The 25,385-nt window shown below is 36.6% G+C and overlaps 1 protein-coding gene across 1 annotated transcript in view; it reads left to right on the top strand.

Moving 5' to 3' along the window:
• EYS (eyes shut homolog) overlaps positions 1–25,385 on the top strand; it is a 904,272-nt gene that overhangs the window by 581,951 nt on the left and 296,936 nt on the right. Inside the window, exons 32-33 of the mRNA XM_035895612.1 lie at positions 1,366–1,457; positions 17,848–17,998. Of these exons, the coding sequence (XP_035751505.1) occupies positions 1,366–1,457; positions 17,848–17,998 (243 nt within the window). The remainder of the gene's footprint in view (positions 1–1,365; positions 1,458–17,847; positions 17,999–25,385) is intronic.

The following is a 25,385-nucleotide window of genomic DNA, read 5'->3' on the forward strand; positions in this document are numbered from 1 at the left end:
GTTCATTAAAATTGTTACAAGGGAAGCTGTGGAACTGAGTGAATTGTCATAGGAAAATTTATTGTGTAAGGGAATAGAGTGTCTGTGTTACCATGTGGCTGTGAGTAGAAATAAACCTTTTACGTGATCTATTATGTTAATTCACAGTTCCACAGGATTCCAAAACCCATTTGCTAGGCTTTCATGGACAAACTAAATAGGAATGCATTTGTTTATAAACATTAAGGATTAAAGTGTGTATATCTTTACCTTTGGCGAATGATTCCTCCTTTTCTGAGGAAAATAAAGCTTGAGCTTATGAAGAGATGGGCAGATGCTAAAGAGGCTATAGAAAGCTAATAAAAGAGAAGTTACATTTGTCATAATGGGTCTTCTATTCTCCTGTTAAAAATTTCCAAAATTTTGGCTACAGTTACATTCTTCTGCAAGTATTGTGAAATAACTGCTAGGAACATCAATTTGAGTTATATTTGCCTTCATGTTTAAAAAGCATGATCATTATAAAAAGATACATAAATTGCAGATAACATGAAAAAGAAGAAAATAACCTTTTACTTTATTTTGCTACATTGTGATTTACTGTGTTTTATTACATTGTGACTAACTTTATCCAGAACCAATGAGATTAGTCAGGGGCAGGAGGTTATCCAAGGTTTAGAAAATGTTGATGGCTTTAAGTCCATCTTACTTGTATTCATGGTGAAGTAATGATGCAGAAAAATATTTTTCTAACATATCATAAGCACCATAAAATATGAAAGTACTTTAATTGACAAAAATCTATTCAGAGATCCCAGTGTGCCATGTTAAAACTAATTGAATTCACTTAATCATTCACAAAGCCGGTCAATTAAATGTAGGTTTAAAGCCCAATGAACAAATGGTTCTAAGCTCACAATCAAGCTACAATTACAAGTAGACAAACCATGAAATCAAGTGCTTGTTCACATTAGTATAGGAAATTAAATGGTGTTCCACAATGCTCAAGCCTGCATGCTACATTACGTGTTCGGAAGTGTAAGGAGGCCGTAAAATGGTAAGTAAAATTCACCCATGGACAATGTTAATTTCAGCTGGGTTGCAGATGGCCAACTTCTTTGCAAATCAGGCCCATAATGCCTGATTGTACAATACACAAAGATTAAAGCATTTCCATGCAGGCTAGGAAGCATATATGTGTGCTTGTATATTTCTGGTACAATAGATTTCCTGATCCAGAACTTTAATGAAACATTAGTTTTCCTTGATACCCATGATATTCTTCAGGATTTGTGAAACCATTTGTTACTTTTAAATTTAAGTTTCTAAGCCGGTAACTGTTTAATTATGAGAAATTATGTGATAAAAGCATTTTTCCCACTCTAGTACCGATTTCTATGTGATGAAGAAGCAGAAGTGAAAAACATCACTACTACTGCTAGAATGGATGATGGACAGTGGTATAAAGTGCAAATTAGGTAAGTTTTGTATTTTACTGTTGGCTGTGCTTATAATTTCTTCAAAGATCATAGTATAGCTATAGGTAGTAAATTCCAATGACACCATATCTCATTAGCTATGAGTGATATCTGAACATGTGCAGTAAAATGATGTTATGGCAGTGTGGACCTCAACATATTCTTGGAAAGACTGTGTAAAAGTATAGTACAGTTGGACAGTTCTCATCATATCATTGAAGTGCTCAATGGAAATAAATTTATTCTCATTGAAATCATGTACCATAGCAGAGAGAAATATTCAGGCAGGGAAGCTACTGTGCAGTAGATCCAAGCTGCTTAGGGCAGGAAACAGTTGAATTTCCAACAATGAGAGTGTGACTAATAGAAAAATCTTGGAAAATAGATAGATAGGCAGAAGCAGCGCTATGACTTTTGTTGCTGTCAGTGACTTGGAACTCATAATATGAAATATTACTCCTGTAAAAGTAACTGTATTTGCAACTGAAGGAGGATAAAATGAAAGCAAAATGATGCTGGTAGTAGGTTTTCCACATTCTTTGTTTCCAGATTATGTTTGCTTCCTGTCATGGCTATGTAATGGGAAAGGCAAATGTATGTTTTGGGATGAGGTAAATGCTCACCAATGTAAGAATCCACAAGGAAGCTGACCAAAGCAATCACATATGTATATCGTACAGGAAATCAAAGAGGAAAAAGCACCTGGTGTTGTCTGGAAATAGATATACAGAAAACAAAAGTGCAGCAGGCCTTGTAATCAAACTCATTGGTAACTCCCTTGCATTGCGAAGCTGAACAATGTCATTCTGACCTACCAAATTATGACCTGCCAAAATGAACTGTACTTGATTTTGAGAGAAAGACATCTGTGCTTCGGGGAAAAAAAAAAAATGCAGAAAGAAGAGTCAGGTTTTGGTTTATTTGAAATTTCCAGAACAGCTGTCTAAACACAGTTTAAACATCTGTTACAGGTTATGAGGGTGCACTAATCTTGTTACTAATAAAAAAAAAAAAAAAAAAGTGGATCCTTTTCAAATACTTGTGAAAAAAAAAAAGATTATTTTCATGGGGGCAATGGTGACCTCCATGCATTTTGGTTTTGTTTTCAACCAAGCAAACGTACACAGATCTATATAATGACCAAAAGTCTGTGCTGTTAGAATCCACAACCATTTAAGAACTTGGAAGATAAAGGTTTGGGTTCATTTTATAGGAACAATAGGCATGAATCCTACTGAGCTCTCCAAGTGCCTTGTTTCTATTAGACAGATTAAAATAGGTCCAAGTCCAGCAAGAAGAAGGAGAGCTATCTCTCTGCTTGACTCTCAAGATTAAATAACTCCCTTAAAAAATTGTGGAGGGGTACAGAAAGAACAAAAGCCTTTTACAGGAATAAGCCTTTTATAGCTAGATCTGTCCAAACATAGCTAAATGAAACACTTCTGCAGGACAACTACATTTGAAGCCTTAGCCTTTATGGGAAGCTGTAGTGGTGATTGTATCCACTATATTGTCCCTCGGCTGCCTCAGATGTGGCCGTGAGTAGTCAGTGAGAAGGACCACAGTTTGTTGCTGCATTTCAGCTATCATCGCTGTCGTATTTTTTTCCAGCAGAGCAAATCAGGCTCAAGCTCCAGACCATGCAGTAAGACAACGCAAACTAATGCAAGAAGCAAAAGCCAGTAATTCACTGCAGTTGTGCTTATCACCCAAAAAGGGAATAACATAAACCCAAACTGTGCTAATGGAAGCTAAAAGCAAGTGTAGGCTCCTCTCTGACCAGGAAGGAATAGAAGACATCTCTATGGCACTGATAAAAGTGGTATTCTCTAAACTCTTGAGTAACATACACAGTTTTGCTTATTTCTCTTCTTTTGACTCCCTTTCAATCTCAAAATAGAGAAAGTAGAATTGGAATTTTTGTTAGAGAAGAGAGATAAAGATGATAAAGGCATTAAGCAGCTTCGGTGTGAATGGTGACTAAATAATCAAGGACTCTACAAGTCCATTAAAGATAACTGAGGGATAATATCAAAGAAGTCTAAAAAATTGCAAGTGACGCAGATAAAGTAGATAAGGGCTGGAGACACAACATTTTTAGTCTATTAGCTAGTTTCGTCCATTAGAATTCTATTGTTATTTTTTGTTAATTTTAAGAAAGATTTAAGATCCTGAAGATAAGAAAAGTATGAATACCCGAACCCTCAGTACTGTAGGACACTTGAAGAAAAACCTCCTTTCCCCTGGCACCAGAGCATTAGAATTTCCATGTCATTGACGTTGCTCAGGGATGCATTAACTACCATGATGTGAGTGCACCTATTTTATGCATTTTCCCTGAACTCCATTGAGCAGCAAATAACTTGAATCTATAAATCAGCCTATGTCAATAGATGGAGAGAAAAACAACCCGATTTCTATTTCTGGTGTTACTTTTGAGCCTAAAAAGCCTCTTTCATTTGCAGAGAATGGCAATTCTTTCAGGACAGCTCAGGTAAGGTGCACTACCTGGATATTTACTGTTGAAAGAGAAGGAATACGTACCACTTATGGGATTCAGGCTAATCACTGAGCAATTATTAATTAATCACTCACTTTAGTAGTCTGGAAATGGCTTTGGTCATTGTTTTAAGATAACATTGTGTGGACGACACCAAGTTGGGCAGGAACATTGATCTGCTTGAGGGTAGGAAGGCTCGACACAGGAACCTGGGTAGGTTGGATCGGGCTGCAAACAATTGTATGAGGTTCGACAAGGCCAAGTACTGGGTCTTGCACTTGGGTCACAACAACGACATTGCAACGCTACAGGCTTGGGGAAGAGTGGCTGGAAAGCTGCTGAGATGAAACTGGGAGTACTGGTTGACAGTCGGCTGGATATGAGACAGCAGCATGCCCAGGTGGCCAAGAAGGCCAACAGCATCCTGGCTTGTATCAGGAATAGTGTGGCTAGCAGGAGCAGGGAAGTGATCATGCCTCTGTACTCTGCGCTGGTGAGGCCACACCTCAAATACTGTGTTCAGTTTTGGGCCCCTCAGTACAGGAAAGATGTTGCGATGCTGGAACATGTCCAGAGGAGAGCAACAAAGCTGGTGAGGGGTCTGGAGCACAAGTCTTACGAGGAGCGGCTGAGGGATCTGGGGTTGTTTAGTCTGGAGAAGAGGAGGCTGAGGGGAGACCTTATCACCACCCTCTACAACTCTCTGAAAGGTAGTTTTAGCAAGGTCGGTGTCGGTTGTTTCTCCCAAGCAACAAGCGATGGGACAAAAGGAAACAGCCTCAAGTAGTGCCAGGGCAGGTTTAGGTTAGGCATTAGGAAAAATTCCCTTACCGAAAGGGTTGTTAAGCATTGTCACAGGCTGCCGAGGGAAGTGGTTGAGCCCCCATCCCTGGAGGCATTTAAAAGATGGGTAGACATGGCACTTAGGGACATGGTTTAGTGTTGGACTTGGCAGTGTTAGGTTTACAGTTGGACTTGATGGTCTTAAAGGTCTTTTCCAACCTAAATGATTCTATGATTCTAAGATGTAAAATCTGAATGGCACAAATGTCAGAAGGATTTGGTTAGAAGTTGCTTCTTATTTTCGTCTAATCCATCTACACATGTGCTTGACTTAAAAAAAATCATATGCTGTATGGAAAAGTGTAATAACCACTGCTTTACATACTTTTTTTCTTTATTAACATTCAAATATATATTGTTGACAATTAGATTTGATAGTCACTCTTGAAATATGTCTGTTACTTGTTTTATGAAGTTAACATCTAATTTAATCAACTGTAGTATAATACAGCATAGTAAAACTTAAAATAACTTTGGTGAAAAATTGCCGTAGCTTACTCAGCAGCTGTCTAGAGCTTTGAAATCATTGTTTAATCTTCACAGATCTGGTTTGCAGTGAGATAAGTAAGTTACGTTTTGAACAATGGTATCTGGGAAGTTGATGAAGTCACGATGGGATTGTAGGAGATACTGAATGCTATAACACAGTGTATATGCACAGTGTAGGATTTTCTGTGTTCTGCAGATGTTAAGTATTATGAACAGACATCATGGGTAATAAAAAAAATATGGTTTTGTACTAGTTTGTTGAAAGAAACTGCTCATTCTCATTACTTAAAGTATTCCTAATTATTTGGAGCCCTTTAGATATGGCCTTGTGATGGAAACATTTTTGTCTTTCAAATTTACTAAAAGTAATTAATTTCAGCTACTAAAGATAAACCATTTGCAAAGAATATACTGTGTCTACAATATCATATTAAATGAAAGAAACGGACTTAAAAGTAGTGAGTGTTGTGTAATACAAGTTGAAATACAGTGAAAATTAGATAGTGATAATATCTTCCTTTTCTGCTTACGGGGGAACATTTTATTGCTTCCTTTATCCCACAGAAATCATTCCTGGTGTGAACAAAAGAAATGTTACACCTTTTACTGTTTGCAAATAAGCATGCACGTTACTGTCAGAGACTATGCTGTATCTAGTTCTCGTAGTTCACCAGAATATTCATGCTCAAAGTAAAATAGCAGCATTGGTGAAACACCAATTTCATGATGATGCAATGTTGCAGCTGCAACAATTGTAACAATTTAATAAAACTGGATATAATAAGAGGACTGGATTTGCTTCAAGACCTTGGATAGCTTGATAATTTTGGATAGAATATAACTTTTTGTATCAGATTACTCTTTATTAATGGTGTTGGCTGCTAAAACCAACACATTGCCAAGGTTTGCCTCAGAGCAGTGCCTGAGAGTTCTTTTTTTATGTGTAAGCTAGTGCAGTTGTTTACCGAGTCTAGCTATTAATGAAAATCATTGCAGCTGTTTCACTGACATATCTGATTGTATGGGTTTGGCTTTCTTAAGAATTTTACCAGGGAAGTGAAAGAGCTACAGTGAAAAATGGATATGGGCGGTGTCCCACAGGTATTCGATTTCTGCAGGGCATTATGAAGGGAAGGAAATGTTAAAGGGATCAAGCATGGGGAAGTTTACATGCTCGGTTTTGTTGTGATGATGCAGTTACCGTACTGGCAATGCAGAGGATGCACTACCTCAATCTTCTAATTCTACACCTTATAAAACTGCCTTCATTAACTGCTTTAAGATTTATCTTCTTCAGTCTTTGTCATCAAAACAAGTTGATAAAGTAACATGTAGAAACAGGCCAAACTGCAGCAGCAGTATTAGAAATTTGTCCTTTTCTTGGTCAGCTATGCTCCATTTCAACAATTATTTCAGTACTGATAATAGTAATGTCTTAATTTCATTGATTAAATAAAAAACATTTTTTATTTATCTTTGAATCTCAGATCACAATTGTCAATTGCTTTAGCAAATGTATCAGCTTATAAACTGATTACGTAGTAGATGTTACCAATACAACTTCTTTCTTTAAAATAATATTAACTTTGAACTTTTTGTTTAATTAACCGTGTCCATCAAGATTAGAAAACTGGTGTAGATGCTCCATCAGTCTAGCAAGCAACTGCTAAATGTAGCAATTTTATTTTTTAAAGAGTGCATTATTCTTGAACTTTAACTGATAAATGTTTGTAATCTGAGGTTTGCACTAGTTAACTATAGGACTTTTGTTGATTGATTGTCTTGGGTTTGAGACATAGATGTTTTCTGATTCCTCTAGTCAGAAAAAGATCTTGCTAATCATGACATAATGCAACATGTGCTCACTCTGGAGCTTGTATATTGCTTGGTTTTGATAGCTTTTTATGAAGGCTGGAGATAATCCATATGGTGCAAAATATACTGTATTTATTATCCTTCAGAATATGCTACAAAGCTTGTATTCTCCCTAGGGCTTTCAGGCAGGTAAAATAAGCAGATAATAGATAAAGTGGTTAGAAGAAACTGCAGATGCTTCTCTGGGGGTTTTTTTGTTCTTTTTTTTTATTTTATTTTGCTTTTATTGTAAATTCCTATTTTTATTTTATCACAAAATGCCAAAGATTGGCCTTGATTTGTAACATAACAGCATATAGGTGAAGAGGTCATCCATCTGTTGTCTAATGTACTGTGTAAATGCCATATACTCTGCTTAACAAAAATATGCATAATGGGTCATCATCTCAAAAAACAATGTAAAACACAAGATATTATTGAATACATTTCAGGAGTAAGGAGTGTGTTCTTGGTGTAAGATAGCTTCATGCTCTTTTCATTTTCTGGGCCTCTCCTAAGGAAGCTGTCAATGGATTTGCATCAGCTGCAAGACATTTGTCGATGTACTTGGACATACCAAAGGTTAAGCTTGATTTATATTTATTACCAGTAGAAATTATTTAGGAAGTTGTTGGACCTCTAAACTGGCCCCTGGTAGGGTCCTCACAAACATACTTTCCTAGCCATGGCTGTGTTGGTCTTTTTTTTTTTTTTTTTTTTTTTTTTTTAGACTCCCTCCTAAAGCGCCTAGTGTAAAACTAGGGGTGTATGAAATGCAACACAACTGCTGACTTATCTCATAATTTCTCATTTTTGTAGTCTGAAACTTTTCCCAGCTCAGTGGTCTTACTTGGACAAAGTCTAGCTTGTTAGTCTAACTAATTTATGACTTATTAGCACTGATAATAAAATAACATTTCTTGTTTCCTGAATTCCACTGTAGCTTGATTCCTAATTGGGTTGTATCTGATACATACTGTCCAGTATTCATTGCAGAGAGGGTAAAACTGATTTGAGAATATAGTTTAGATGTAGAGGCATTTTTATTTAGAATAGAACAAAAATTATGCAAATTTTTGAAATAATGATACTGATGTCAAGACCTGGGTTTGTAAGGTGGAAAATAGGAATGAGTTGATCATGAAGTATCAAGAAAATTGGAAAGATTCTTTTTTTGGTTTGGTGTGGGTTTTTGGGACAGCAATAAAGAAATGTAACCTAAAATACTTATGGTGACTGTCACACAGATGAATAGGAAGAGGTGAAGACTATCCCTCAAAAATGGCATTCTGGATTATATCTGAAAGGAAAAAGATACTGACTTTGCAACAGTGATGAGTGGAAACTAATTTCTAGGTGCTCAAGATTTCTGTTATGCAGTGACACTAGTACTGCCCACTAGCAGAGCATGACAGTGCCACAGGAATGGCAATGCTGGGTTGAAGCAAGAGAATCAAAGGAGGTTCTGATTTATGAACTGTGAGCTTAAAACCAAATATGAATCAAAAAACCACTAAATAGAGGAAAAGTTTGGAAATCTTGCTAGTCAGAATATGTCTTTATGTGTTTTCCAGTTCATTCTAGTAACCTGCACATTACATTTAGAGAGAATTAATTTTATTTTAATCCTTTCACAGATCAAGTAGAAGGGGAGCTAGGCTAATAACTTTCCCTCCTGTGACTAATTTTATTCATTACTTTATCTCATAAATAATTGATAATTTAAATGTAGCTGAATGTATCTTTCTATTTGGAGGTCAAGTGTTCAAAATAAATGGTGGTGCTTCTCAAGAATAAATGTCCAATCAATAATGGTTTTCAGATTACACTGTTTTGTTGTCCAAGAACCTAATCCTCCCTTTTTAATGATTTAGAGCACTGTGTAAATAATGACTTTGTAGGTGCTAGAAAGGAATAGAAATGTAAATACAAATACAGCATCTCACTAAAAATCATCAGAACAGTTAAACAATAATAAAATTAGATAAGCAAATTGTCTATACATAGGTTGAATGCTGAGAATGCACTGATCGTGTCTGCTGCTGAAGAAATATTAAGGAAAGTGATAGGCAATCAATGAAATTATACTTACCCAGTTTGCTTTGTGTGTAAGCATTGATTTCTGTAGCTGAAAATTATTTTTGTGTACAAATACCAGAAATCAGTTCCATGTACAGTCTATCAATGCAGTTATCTTCTGTTCATTTTAGGTATTTTGAAAGTACCAGTTAGTTTAAATTATTTTTTTTTCTGAAAAGGGAACATCTTAAACTTCAGTAGTGCCCTCTCTTACTGGCTGCTACATATCACTAAATTCCGTATCTTTTAGAGATACTGTCTCAACAATTTATGTATTTGCTGGAGGCTTTTCCTCAGGACATGTCCTTAGCTGGTTGTCTGTTTAAGCATATTTAAATCCTCTTCTATCCCATGTGATCTATACAGTAACTGTTAACTCCATTCTTCCCATTATTAATTTCCCAGACTGTCCATAATTTTATTCTCAGAATAGCCCAAATTGATAATTTTTAAAACAAAGTTGTTACAATATTGGCTGACATCTTTTATACATTTGAAGTATTTTTTTTCTTATAAAAATTAATAGAATACAATAATATCCTATTTCTGAACGGGTTTTGTTACTTGGAAAGCAGACCTAGTACATATAATACAAAGAGTGCAGTAGTTTCTTTTATACACTAAAATGTGCTTATCCCTTTGACGTCCTAAACTAAGTGATTTTAAGTTCCCATGTTTTCACATGTGATGTCAATATATTTTATACAACATGCATATTAATTAAGAGTAAATACACCAGATACCACCAAGGCAGCTTAGGGAAAAAAAACAGTGTAGCATTTAGAGAATATTTTATAGAACTTTTCCCCTCTGAAGATGAACGTGTTACATCATTTGAACACTACAGAGTAAGATACCATAGGGTACCATTTTTATCTAAGATAAAATTGCTAAAATATCTTGATTTTAGAGTTTCAGACCAGAAGGGACAACTCGACCACCAAGGAACCACTACTAGGTTGACCTCCTTGGTGTCATAAATAACCGATATTTTGTTCAGAAAGCCACAGACTTCAGTTAAATCAAACCCTTCTGTTACTTAAATATTTTCCTAGAATATATTCTACTGTGGTCACCTCTTCCTAAACCCACAGTATTGGTGAGGAATTTATATATCCAAATGATTCTGGCTGGCAAACCCCAGCCAGTACTTCAGTGAAAAGCTGAAAATAAAAGCTGGGTAAAGATTCCTTTCTGACCCTGCTAACCTTGTGGCTCAGATATGTGACCCCGACTGTATGAACAGGCAGTGGCAGATATCTGAGAGGTGTAATTCACTCTCGCATCAAAGATTTTTTTACCTTCTAGATACCCTTTCACCACAAAACTCGAGCTCTGCTCTTTGAAAGGTGTCCTGGAGAATGGAGAAAGAAAAATAATTAGCCAGTTCTGTACGGGAATAAAAATGCTGTCAGGGGCTGCACATTGCATCCAGAAGCCTGACGGCATAAGTTTTATGAAAATCATGGTACTGAGGCAGATATGAGGCAGTGTGAGTATTTGAAAGGTGATGCATGCCATCCTTTCCTCACTGAAGAAAGAGGGACATGCAGGGAGCGGGACAAGCAGTATAGCTGTCTTGTTTATGCAGACAGAGCTGTATGAATACTGTACTCTCTAACTCCTGCTTAGTAAGAAAGAAGCTGTTACTCTACTTTATCCCGCATGATTCCCTTTCAGTCAGAGTCATCTGGAGGCAGGGAGATAGCTCCTCTTCTGAAAGCAAATAAGCTTTGTCTCCCTGGAGGTCAGGATGAAGCTTGCGGAGAGTCTGCAGCAACAGTGCAGACTGGGAAAATCCTGGGGAAAAAAAGCAGAATCTGCCTGCTGCAGGAAGCAAGCACTAATGTGAGCCTTGTAAGATCACAGAAGGAAGAAGGTTTTGTTCAGGACCAACAGTATTTAGTAAAGAATTTATTCAAGTTAGAGAATAATTTTTCTTTCAAGCCTTTCTTTTAATCTGTCACACTTATTTCTGCATTTTGATTATTTAAAAAGTTAGCTCTTAAAAATCTGGTTCTCTTGTGCTCTAAACTTAGTCTGTCTTTAAAGAGGGGTCTCCTTTTATGTCTTTTTGGAGAAGTCACTTCAATGAAAGGGGAACAATTTGGAGTCCCTTCAAAGGGAAACTTTTGGCCTTAGGGAGACTTGATTGTTTTTTTCCATGCTGAAGCTGCTTTGTTCTCCCTCTCTTCAGGCTTGTTGTGGTTTTTTGTTTGTTTTTTTTTTTTTTACCCAGCCAGAGCTCATATAGAGAACCGATCCAGTTAAAAATACAGACTTGTTTCTTTGTTTGTTTTCAGCAGAATGATTTCCTTAATGCAAATTGCTGTGTGAAGAAGGGAGAAGATACATATGAATGCCCATGGAATAAAGGCTGGAACTTAGTCCTTTGCCTAAATTGCTAGTCAAGCCACACCTGCCAATGTATAAGAAATGCTAGTGAGATGATCCTGGCTCCACCATCTACTGTACTGTATTCACAGTCCTCCGTTCATTTTCAGAACTTCTCTAAAATGTTAGCTTAAAGCTTGTCTTCGTAAAATGAGCAATTTAACTTTCTGTCAGAAAGCAACAAGCTTTCTTTCAGAAAAAAATTATGCTGTTATCCTGCTGATGTTACACGAGCATACCCCTTTCGAACATTGTGTAGTAAAGATCTCAGTTCTGCATTGCCAGACCTGTCACAATACCCTTTGCTATTCTGAAGTCTCTACAACAAGTGCTTTATTCATTCAACAAGAACCAAGATTTCATGGAGAAAGAAGGAATAGTGGAAATAAGCAAAACCTAGAAGTTATGACAGAGAAACTTGGCATTAATATTTTCATATCTTGCAGTTAGTTTCCAGAAACTGAGAGCAATAAAAGTAGACTTTCTTCTTGCATGTCTGTCTCGGTATACAAAAAAAAAATCTGCACTGCTCAAATCTTCTAGTAAAACAGAAGATTAAAACTAGTGCAGTTGTGTGCAGCTAAATAACATTATTTTATCTTGTGTCAATACAATGCAAAGAAATCTTAATTGGAATGAAAAACCATCATGAAATTGAAGCTCAGTATGTTGCACATGCTTTTATATTCCACAAAGAGTGACTATTTATCATAAACTTCATGTGAGTCAACAGAGAATAAACAACTGCCTTTTTATAACAACATAATTGAATGCAATGGATTTAATTATACTAAATTGATGATAATAACAGTTAATAGAGACTTAATACCACCAATTAGTTTGACACAAACTGTTGTTTTACAGCCTCTTTAAGATAAAAGCTTACTTAGTCATGCCGCATCTTGGGTACAAATCACATTCTACACCTTTTCAGATCTTTGCCATCAGAGGAGACACTCAGAAGTTAAAATTTAGAATCATCAAAGGGACAAATTTGCGGTGTATAGTGACCTATTTTTGCTCAGATTATTTAAATAAATACTAAAAACATTTCTGTCATTGCTACTTTCTTTTACGTTGGATCTCAAAAGAGCTCATTAGTCTCACTTCTAAGAATTAAAATTTTCTAATTTAACTCTGAAACAACTTACTGGATACTAAAAGTGGCTTCAGTGTTCTGTGACTCCCTTGGCCCCATGTTACAAGCATAGGGTTGACATTAAGGAGAGCACAGACAGGTATAGAAAGGAGAAATAGTGTTAGCCTGCAGAGTTGATGTAAATATCAATTCCCACTATGTAACTGTTTTTTTAGTCAGTGCAGTTTTTCAGTTTCACTGGAAATAAAATGTTAGTGTTGCAAGTCTAGATCTGACTCTAAACTTGTCACTGTCTGAATGCTTGAATGACGAACTCTAATTTGGGCCAAGCTTTTCACTAAATGAAACTTTATTTACCTCTACGTCAACTTGAAATAAGCATGTATTGTTTTCTAAGTTTAATTTCTCTAACTAGTATTTGAGGTTACAATGTGAGCAGCAGGAAACTTGAAGCTCTTCAGACTGCACGCAGAAATGGCCAGAGGCATAGATATTTTTTTTTTCCCTTTCACTAAATCTATAGTAGTAAATAAAATGGAAATTCTCAGACTATTCTCTGGAGCTGAGGCCAGCTGGCACGTCCCAGATCATGTCTATAAAAATGTTTATTGCAAAATAGGTTGGCTACATTTAAACTAGCGATGATTCCTGAATTGCACTGACCAGTGAACTTTTTAAGTTTCAGAGTTGCCGCTAGCCTGAGTGGCAAATGTAACAGGAACTGTGATAACTTCATAAAAATATGGATGATTATGTGTCAGGACTTGAACTCATGCTGTGGACCTTTCTAGTTTAGCAATGTAAATGTAACTTCTGTGAAAAGAATAAGGGGGTACCATTGAAACAAAGACATTCACACACACACACACACACACACACACACCCACCCACACACCCACACCCGCCCCGTATTCTTAGAGAAATTTGCATCATGCCTTGCCATTAGCTTCATTGTCTTATTTATTTAGTTAAATTACTTTCTAAGACCAAACTAAGAAACCACCTTCAGGTCCAGAAAATATGAGTCTGCTGTCAGAGGGAATGAGAAGAAATTTGTTATTGATTCATTAGTTCATCTGCAACATGAAAGTGTGTGTTACCTGGTGTCTCAGTGGGGCACAGTTGGCACCAGCAGATGTGAGCAGTCTAAAATGATACATCTTACTCCAGAGAGAAAATTTAATGACTCTTGAGCGTAACTGGTATATTTTCTTTCTAAATAAATCTATTGAGGGTAATATGAGATTCTGCCTTATTCTCTAAATGGTATTACTACGGGATTGGCGGGTTTTTTTGCTAAAGGCAAATGTCAGAGGATTGAAGAATTGTAGGATAATTCAGGCTAGAAGGGACTTCAGGAGGTCTCTAGTCCAACCTCCTGCTCGAAGCAGGGCCAGCCAAAGGGTCAGACCAGGTTGCTCAGGCAGGGCTTTATTCAGTCAGGTCTTGAAAACCTCCAAGGGTGAATCCTATACAACCTCTCTGAGCAGAGAGGTCTGGAGTTGTTCCAATTTTAAAGTTGTCTCAAACACCCTTGTAAAGCCTTATGGTTTTTAAAACCAGTACTGGGTCAAAATTGATCCCACCTTTTAAATGTGCATTAAGGAAATGTAACTCTCAATTGTCTGTGGCAATAGGTCTGTTGTTTTATTGCAATTTTACAAAAATAAACATTCTACTGCAAGCAGCAGTTTGGGTATGAAACTAGAAAATTATATCTGCTAGATACTGAGTGAAAACAGAGGGAAACAACAGTTGGCTTTCATTTTTTTAAGCTAAGACATCTGTAAAATAAAAATTAAACACAGTGGAAATGAAATATGCTTCTCAGCTTTAATCAGTCAGTTGTCTTCAGTAAAATCAGGGAACTTGGGGATTGTTTTTTAGAATATATAATAATAAAACTGTAATTCTTGTAGTTCACAACTCATATTTGATATAGCTGTTTGCAAACCTTCTTTTTTGTTTAATAGACTGAATGCTAACATTACATCCTAAATAGTTCAAGGGTAATTAGTGAATTATTTGTTATACAGCATGATCATGTTCAAAGTGAAAAAGCTAGAGATGGGTGAAAGTTTCGATTTTGTTTCTAGAACAAGAGATTTCCCTTCCTTATCAGGAAAGCCAGATTAAAGGAGCTTTATTCTGCAGCATGACTGATACTTAATACCTTATCTGGACATCCCCCTTTCCCTCCTCCTCTTCCCCCATTTGTTTTACTACCTTTTTATCATTTTATGATAATCCCAAACATGTCATTTAATCATCACTAACAAATGTCAGCAAGTAAGGGCATTTGTGTAAAAGGATTTGGATTTCATGCAGATATTGTCATGCTTAGGTACCGTTATCCCAACAGTTATCAAATTATTATCTGACCTTTCCATCCTTGCAACCTGCAAGGCATTGGGCAATGGATTTAATACTGTTTAGACAGAACTCATCTTCAGGTTATAATTAATAGGCCAGTATTTAATCATTACATTTATGTGAGTACAAATGAGGAATCTGTGAGCTATTACTGCTGGGTTGGACTGAGGCACAATTACTGGTAGCTTACCCAGCAAAAGTGCTTGAGAGTTGCTGTATGCATTTCCACATTTATAATTATGCAAAAAGCTCTGTCTTCTTACTTGACCTTTAAAGCACCCAGTGTGCTGATTGTATAAAAAGTATTTTAAAAGCTTGATGGAAATTTCATAGAGTGTGTATATGACCTGGTGATTGTATCATCAGCAAATGCTAAACAATAATGGTTTAAGGTTTATATTCTAATTTGGCCAGACCCTGTTAGATTCAATCAAGCACAATCAAAGGTGCATGGCTGACATTCTACAAGCTTAGAGCGAAGGCAGTTCACGCTATTGAATTGCATTAACTTGTTTTCTGACATAAAGTACTGGGAAATAATAATGTGTTTATATATGCACACAGAAATACCTCTGCATATCCATCATATAAGCTATTAAGGACAAGCTAACAAATAAGTCTAAAGCTAACATGAAAAGAACCACATTTGTAAATAGGGTGCTTGTGTAATACAAGTACATATATGGTCACGTAACCAGTTACAGCATTAGCATCTCAAAATGTGTAGAAGAAATAGTAACTTAAAGAAATAAAAAGTAGTTGTTTGGGCAGCTTTCCTTCATTTAGCACATCTGTCAATTAGTTTAAAAAAAATAAAAAATGCCTGGCAGCTCCCCCCCCCCCGACCCTCTTCCACTCCAATTTTAAGAATTACGCTGCATTGAAACAAGTCTGATTTAAAAAAATTTCTGAAAGGTTGCTACCTATTATTATGCCTTTATTCATAAATATTATATCTTTTTATCAGAACAATAATTTAGGTCTTTAGACATCAATAATGTTTTTCCTTAGAACTCTCACCAAAGCTTTCTGCTGTAGAATGTATATATCCAAAATGTAAGCTGGGTTCCAGCCTTAGGAAAAACTGCTTGATCATTGCAAACAGAGCTACTGAAAATGCCTGTATGAGTTACACACATTATCAGTAAACTTCCTTTGTAAGCGAATACTGAAAATGGTGTGCTGCAGAACCTTGGGTATGTGCTTAGACACGCAACCATTACATAATATCTACAGAACATGGTAGGATACTATTCCTGTCCTTGATTGCAGTTCTGGCTACAATTTTCTCCTTCTTTTTCTCATTCATGTTAGCCATTAATTAGCAAATTTCAAAAAACTATATAAAAATAGAGGAGAAAACAAAAGAATCTCCTGAACTGATCCCTTAAGTAGTTTATTTTTAGTCCAGAAAATTAAATCCCCATTTTATTCCTGTTCTTCGATGTTGATTTGAACAACAACACAGAACTTCATATTCTTCATATGAAGTTATTTACCATAGAATGGACAGGCCATTTTGCTTGCAAAACCATTTATGGTCCTGTCTGTTGAAAGGCTAATACCATATTTGCATATTTCTCTGAAAGTATCAAAGAAAAGGAATTATATGGAAAACAAACATAGACAACTGTTTGCAAATGTTGCTAATATTAAGTCTCCATCCTTTGAATTAAAAAATTATAGAAGACCTTATCAATTAGTATATGAGAAATTCTTTTTACATATCATTATATGATAAGAGATAGTGAAGACTTCCCATGCTCTTTTTGTAACTAGTAAGTTTCAGAAGCTAATTTTGCATTATCAAAAATAAACTTAATTCATACTTTACCTAGCTAAATTACAGACTGTTGCTTTTATAGTTTTGTTCGGAATATGCTACTTTTACATAGCTTTTTTGTGGCTCTTGGATTACAAAGACACAAGTATTTTTAAGCATAAAGCTGATTGAACTCTGATTTGTTTTGCGTGCAGAGAGAAGGATAGGCTGAAAGAAATTCCTACATGAGAGACTCTTGTTCAGTTCTGATATTTCTTCCCTGTGCTTTCCTTTATGAAGATAGAGTGCTTGCTGCCAATTGGTTATTGGAATGTAAATAAGCTTTGCATCATTAAGAAAAATTGAAGGAAACCAAATTGTTCACTTGCACCTTCTGCTTATTGTTAACAATACATGAATGCTGTTAAGAGCAATACTGTTAAGTAGGGGTGTGGGCAGGGGGAGGGAAAAAGGAATGCGTGTATTAATTTTAGGGCCTAATATTACTGCCTTCAGTTTTAGGAATAATGCTTTTGAAGATAAGTATTACAAATTATAGTAGGTCTGCACTCTCTAAAATACAGTTTATATTAAATTGCTTTTCTGGGTTGTCTTTTTTTGTGATGAAAAAGAGGGATATTTAAAATATTTTATGCCAATGGATTTCTGTTTTCCAAATTACAAAGCCTTCTTGTTATTGTTAAAAATTGCCTAACTTTTTTATTCAGCCATTATTATGTGTTTTGGCTTTCTTAGCAATTACACTGCTCAGATTTACAATATGGCTTCATTTTAATGGAAGATCAAACCCTGAAGACATGACAACTTACAGCTTGTTAAACAGCTTCTTTTATGTTTATAGTCTTTAATATAAAAACAGACGTTTGTTTGATTTTCTTTCCTCATTGGTTTAGTAATAGCCTAATTAATTTTTCGCATAGACAGTAATGTAAACTATATATGGTAGTAAAATGTGCCTATTTCTAAATTTATGCAGGCAAGGCATTGTACCATGTGAAGCAGAAATGTCAGTCCTGGGGACATCTGCAAAGACAAGTATGCCTAGCAATTTCTGGTCCAGTTCATATCGGCTTGAAACAGGATCCGTATTTGTTGGTGGTTTGCCTCTTCATTACGCAATAAAACAGGTATCTTTTTTTCTTATTGTTTATTTTTATTTAAGATATTTGTTATTTTTGGAGTGGCATATTGAAAAGGGTATAACTGAAGAGATTTAAACTATGCAAAAAAAAAAAAAAAGCTACTTACAGCATTTAGAGGACTACATCGAAGGGATGTGTATGGTCCTTTGCAGACTTTTTCTGGTTCCTGGGACTTTGGTAGCTGAAGTAAACAAAAACAGCATTCTGGCCTGAAGTTATGATCTGCATTCCTGTTTGTCTTGAGTAGGCAGAGTTAAGAAGCAAATATCATCAAATTCAGAGGCGGTACCTGTTACTGCAGGTGCTAGTTCTCTGAAGATGTGAAAAGCGTGACTGCACTGGGTTCCATAACTGAAGAGGCTCTCTGCTTGCATCCTGTGCTGGCTCAGGCAGGTGTGTGTAAAACTGGACCAAGCGAGAGAGGGTTAACCTGTTGAACTGCATTAATGAATGAGAAGTATGGTATGGAAACTTGAACTTGTGGGGCCATGGATGCAGCCAGAGTAAGGGCATGTGCAGGGGTGAGAAGTAATGTGCAATGGGGCTAACACAGAGCTAGGGAAGAAGTGAGCTGTGGAGGTGTTAAGATTACACACAGGGTCACGCAGAGCATTGGAGAGAAGTGGATCATTACTGAATTGTTGTTATGGAGGAATTTGGGGTAGAGTAGTTACAGTAACAGATGCACATCACTTAAGTAACTTCCAATTCAAATATTTTTATTTTTCGAAGCAGGGTAAGTATAGAGAGTGATTTCTATTCCAGTCTATGACAATCACGCTCTTCACACTCATACCAATCAAAGTCCCAGCCCTGTACTTCATTTGAGACTAGCACCGTACACCCAGGGGACCCTCACTCTGGCTGCTGGCAGTGTGGCCCCTGTGCAGAGCAGCTTCCAGCTGGCTCAGCCTTCTACATCTTGTCAGGTGTCTGAGTACAGAGTCCCCTTCTGCACCCAAGGGGTTATTGTCATAACTGTGTATAAATTTTTAAAATGAAATTGTTGGCATAGTAGCCAACTAGCCAGTGGCCTTGCTAGTCACATAGGCCCAAGTCATTCTCTGACTTTCCCCTTATCTAAAGCCAGCCAGTGTTGCTGCGTGGATTTCACCCTCTAGTCTCATGTCCTAGATTTGTTACAAGAATGTAAATTTGTTCACTATTACATAGCAAAGATTATCTGTGAGTCTTTATTCGTTTTCCACGCATAATGGAATAAACTAAATAGCACTGGATTGGTGTAGTCCAGATCTCATTTATCTGACCAGTGATTCTTTGGGTAACTGTAACAAAGTTAATCTGTGGGGGTTCTTGTTTTCTCAGTGCACAGCAGAATCATGTAGAACTGCACATCTGTAGTCCAGATTTCATTTTTTTGAGCCATACTTACGGGTGGGCTTCACCCTGTGATAATTGTTTTAACCTCTTTATTTCTGTTCTGTTCTTTGGTAAATTAAGATCATCTTATAATGAGGTGAATACAGTAATTTCAAGCACAGACATGGTTTTGATGCTGTTATTGTAATGCAGCATTTCAAGATTGCTTTCACCTTATAATAAATTGGACAGTAACCAATGACGTGACAATACTGTTAAAAACCAACTTAAAAGTTCTTGTGAGTAAGTGCTTTTAGGGTTGCAAAATACTCATCCAAAAGTATACTTCTAAATAGCTCATACTGGCATTAAAAAAGCATGTCGAATAGTATTTGTAGTCATATAACTTTCCACTTAATTCAAACATTCATACTCAAACTATCCATTCATCTGGAATATTTTATCCTATTAGTTGCACATAAAATTTTATTTACTATAGAAATGTATCTTCAAGAAATGTTCTATAATAGTAAGAAATACGAAAATTGTATTTTCAATGTTTAAATTACCTGTCTTCTAGAAGCTAAGAGAAATGTTTCTGGGGATCCCCTAAAGAATTTATAGTGAAGGCTTAGACAAATTCAATTCATAGAGTGTATTTAAGAGAAGCAATCTGTTTGAGGGATATACATAATAATGTGTATGAGAGAAGGAAGTTTGAGATGGTAAATAGCTCTTCACCAGCCAAAGGCAAAATAAAATTCAGAACAATAGGTTTACCTTAGGTAGGTTAAAATAGCGATAAAACACAATGGTTTAAAGGTAATTTACTGCTAAAACATTTTGCCTGTATGTGTTGGATTGTCATATCAAGATGGGCCTTCTTTCTTTAAGGATGTTGCAGTTCAATAGATTATTCTATTCATAGCGCATGATTAATAGGTGAAATGTTATGGTCCATGCTTGTTATTTAGATGAGGTAATAGATTTGGGACATGTGCAAGTGCTCAAGCTGGTGATACCTAACCTCTGTTTTTACTCAGAAAGCATATGTTCATATAACTTCCCCAAAGGTAAAAATATATCCTCGACTCTCAGTTGCCTCTCTAGTTTTCCATGAAGCTTTTTTGCAGTTCACTCCTTTCTGTTTGAGACTACCTCAGCCTTTTATTTCTCTTCATTTTCGTTTCTCCTTTGTGATTCTTGTGTTCATTTTGATCTTAGTGTCTCATTTTGCCTGATTTTTACTTTTTTGTAGCTTTGGGCAAGTTTAATTTTCCTTGGCTTCCCCATCAAAGTCTGTTGGCTATAAGCCACGTACAGTCTATAAAGGCTATATTTTTCTTTTCGTCAGGGAATGGAGAACCGTCTGTCCAAGTTCTCTTTATGTGGGCTTTTCAATCCTAGCAGTAGGAAACCACTCCAGGAAGTTTCTTTCTCATCAGCTTTGACCCAGGCAGTCAGGCTTCTATTGCAAAACCTTCATCATCCCTGAAACAGAAAAGGTCTGTTTCTGACCTTCATCCTGCCGTTTGCTTCAAGGGAGATTTCTGCTCCAACTGAGACTCGGCTTTTTCTGGCAAATGCTATGATCATTTTGGAGCCAAGTCTGATAATGACCCTTGTGATGTCCGTAGTATCTGCCTAATAATACATTGTCTTGTTTTAGATGAACTCTTTCTCTCACTGGAGCGGTTTACTCTGCTGTTGGCTCTCCTACCTTCCCATATTGTGGAAGTTGCAGAGAGCAGTGACTTCAGACCCTACACTGCTTCAGTTTCTGTCTAACAGGAACTTCTAGCTGTCAGTGCCAGACACTGTTGACACCGGAGTTCCATATTACTGGAATTGGCTCATGTTACACTATCGATTTCCAGGCTAGATTCCTCTTCCTTTCTTTATGAGTGAAGTTTGATACGATCTGTGAAGTCCCCAGGGTAAAATATTGTGTTCTCTGAGGATTTCCTATACTGCAGTTTCCTAACCAGCTCTCAAGCGTCCATGCATTTTTTCCACATATTTATTTTTTGTCTGTGTGTTTATTACTCAGTATTGATTAGGGTCAGAATGCCCTCAACATGTAAGGCAAGGTGCAGCAATTATTCTTTGCCTTTCAGTCTCAAAAAGTTGAAGCTTTCTTTTCCAAAAATGAGAGGGAAATTACCTCCCTACCTTGGCTACTTTTCCTTTTGTTCTTTAATACTATTCTGTGTAATGGGTACTATAAGGGGTAGCCTTTCACTCTTTTTTTTAAGGGAGAAAATTGTTTCAGTCTTCCTTAAAGATTGGTTAGGAAACCATAGGGTCTTTCAGGAATTATTAAGAGAAGTTACTATTTCTCTGTCAATACTCATTGAGGTGTTTTGAGTCTGTTCTGAACTGGATTGGCATTTTGCCTATTATACACCGTTTTGAATAGAAATATCAATAAACAAAGTCACAATAGTTCTAGACTGGAATGCTTGATAAGCACCAACTATGTTTCCACTGCCCGAGGTAATAACAGACTTAGCACACTATCAACAGAAGTTTGAATTTCCTTCCTAGTCACCCTCTACTGATTTCCCTGGTTGCTGCTACAGCTTGGGAAAGCACTTCAGGAGAACGGATTACAGCCTTACTCTCCCTCAAGGCAGTGATATATTTAAAAGAACATCTGTGACATCTGGGGAAGCCATGCCATAGTACCCAATAGATTTCTTAATTAATTAGAAGCTCTCAGACCTGCCAGATCTCTGTGCCTAGTGGCAGTCCTTGGTGAGGAGAAACACTTCCAACAGTTGAGCAAGATAAAGTTACGGACTACTTAAGTAAACTGGACACATAAAGTATCATGGGTCCAGAAGGGATACACACAAGCATGCACCACTGGCTGATGTTATCACAAGGCCACTCCCTATCACCTCTGAAAGCAATCACAGAGGTCCCTGATGACTGGAAAAAAAAAAAAAAATAACGAAACCAAAACCAGATGTGATGTAATGTTCATCTTCAGAAAGACCAAGGAGGACGATCTGGGTAACCATGAGCTGGTCAGGCCAGTGGCACAGCTCAGGTCCTGAAACAATTGTAGAAACAAATCAAGGACAAACGGATCCTTGGGAGCAACCAACATGGATTTACCAAGGGGAAACTATGCCTGACCAGCGTGATTAGCTTCCATGTTAAGATGACTGGCTCTTTGGACAAAGGAAAGGCAGTGGATCTCCCTTACTTTTTTTTCCAGACTCATCTTCACTCCCAGCTCCTCTGTCTCCACACCCCGAGTGGCCCATGGGGATTGGGAATGGGGGTTGTGGTCAGTCCATAACAGCTCGTCTCTGCCACTCCTTCCTCATCTACATCTACATCTGTCTGATGTTACATGCCCACAGGCCAAAGACAGAAAAATTATTGAACTAGAGGATAAGGATCTGAAGACATGGGTAGAAAATGAGATCACAGATACACGCACTGGACTAATTCATCCAAGTTCAAGCACTGCAAACTGTTTCACGCACAGCAAGAAACTGTCTTTATGACTCTCTGTAAACTATCCTTTGCAAAGTTTAGTAGATTCATCTGACAGTGTAGGAAGGCAGAGCTGAACAGTCAGGAGGAAAACTAAACTATAAATAGCTGGCTGGCAGACATCTCATGCTGCTGTCTCTACACAGCGAAAAAGCTCCAGTTCTATGACAGCTTTGTTTACTACTTATTTTTAAATCATACCTTATTTCTTTGTTAAAGAATGTGATGGGCGTACTTCAGACTTGTCACATCTAAGAAACAGGTAACAGCAAAATCAGTTAAATGGTTAAATAGTGTCATCTTTCTAAAACACTGGTTTTTTAAAGATGTTTTTGATAGCTGTTTTCTAAGACCTAAAAATCAACAACAGGGGAATAGAAATTAAATTACACACACAAAAAAGATTTTAAATCAGAAACTGAAAAAAAAAAAAGTATTGTTTCTGAAATCTCAAGACATGTTTCAGAATAATTAATTTCATGCCTGCTTTAGTATCATTAATTGTTTACTATAGCTTGTTCCTCTGCAGAGAAGATAAGATTGGTACACTCAAAGGGAAATTAAATATTGTTTTCAAATACCTACAGCAACAGCTGATTGCAGTAATAGTATTATTTCTGCTGCTATAATTGCTCCAATAATTTATATTTCTAGACGTAATGGTATTTTAGTATTGAGAATGTGAAATATCATATCTTCATATTTCTTTTCAACATAAGCTTCTCTGTAATTAAACTTCGCAAGTATTCAAACATGGAAAGTTTCAGAAGGAAAGGAAGCTTCTGTACCAGGAGAACAATTTTCTAAATAAAGTAAAGATAAAAGATCAAGTGGAAACTATGCAAATACATATGTGGACATTGGTATCCCCATGTTACCAGTGGGGAAACAGAAACAGATAATTGAGTGATGCACTCAGGATCGTAGTGTGTTAGTGTGGTAACTAAGATAGAGGGGATATCATTATATATCCAAAGTCTCTCAGTTACACAACCAGCCCATACCTGGATGACCTTCTTTGTGGGGTCACGTATTTTAAATACATAGGTATAAAATATGTGCTGCATATATAAGAAAACATATAGTTTTCTTATGAAGAAGAGATAGTGTGATATCACAATCATATGATGCTATGAAACTGCCCATTTAGTCTCAGAATATTCTCAGGTATTATCATATGTAGATAAAAATGTTTTAAACATTTTAATAAATGATAGCTAGAAGGTATAAAACGACATTCTTTCTGTTGCAGTTACTGATCCACTGAATTCAATGGCATTGAGTGAAGAAACAGACAATGTAAAACAAGTGTTACAAAATACAGAATCAGACCCTTAATTTGGAATGATCTGGAAGTATTTTGCTGTGTGTCATAGCTGCTGTGCTTCCATAGACCAAAGCAACAGTAATCCCTCTGTAACTGTCTAGTTAGACATAGTTTATGATCCATTTCCCTTGCTGGAGCATTTCAAAGCAGTGGGAGAATTTAGTACAATCTGTGCACAGTATTCAGGTTTGATTATCTGGCATTCACCTTGTCTGATAAAGCTGGAGAATGGGGTTCTGACAGTAACTTTCACATAACAATTTATAAAAATATTATATTTATGTGATGCTTTCACATCCTGCTTCAGTAGTCATCGGATTTGAGCAAATTACAGTGATCCTGACCCAGTTAATGCCCCCTGGGCTGTAGTGTTCAACTGGAGAAGATTCCCGGAGAAGCCAACAAAGGAAAGGACATCCAGTCTTTCAGAGGATTACAAGGCATACTAGACTGTTCCCTGGCTGCAAATGTTTCCTACAGTGGTATAAGCAAGAGTGGGTAGTTTGAAACTTTAGAGGGGTCAGTTCTTGAACCTCCACAAATTTCCTGTTGGTCCACAGCACATCTTAAATTTTCATATTTGACAGAATTTTGACATAGTGATTGCCAGTCAGGTTGCCAGATCTGTTCATAGGATCCTCTAAGTTAAAAAAAAAAAAGGCTTCAATTTTCTTAAATTTTTTTATCAATGTGATTTTTTATCAATAAGACCTGTAGACAGTTTTAATTAGATCATACATCTGCTTGCAAATTGGTCAAAGGATATTTCATGTCTGCTATAATTTAAAGCATCATCTGTTCCATGCGTTTAGCTCAGAATAGACTAAGTGGGAGCTAGTTGCCAGGCATTAGTCTTCATTCAAGGTATAGTGGAATATAGGTGCTTAGCTTGTAGTAGCTATGCACTTGAGTTTGAGGTTCTGCTGTGATACATAAAATAAAAGCAAACAGTGTTGACTCTTCTATCCAACATCTTCCTGTGGTTTCAGTGCTACATTGTGGAAATTGCGAGCTATTCCTGATTGTATCAATTCCAGTGCCTGTACTTTTCAAAAAAAGGGATGGAAATTTTTGTCATCTTATTTATGCCACTCCCTTTTAATTTGACTTTCCTTACACACATTATACATCTTCTAAGTCCTCTCTGGTGTCAGGTTTGTGATTACAGTATTCAGAAAGGCTTTTCCAGAGTGTTTGCTGGTTTGAAATGCTTTG

The sequence above is a fragment of the Egretta garzetta genome, unplaced genomic scaffold (assembly GCF_000687185.1).
Source record: "Egretta garzetta isolate BGI_Z169 unplaced genomic scaffold, ASM68718v1 scaffold55, whole genome shotgun sequence".
In the NCBI taxonomy this organism is placed as follows: Eukaryota; Metazoa; Chordata; class Aves; order Pelecaniformes; family Ardeidae; genus Egretta; species Egretta garzetta.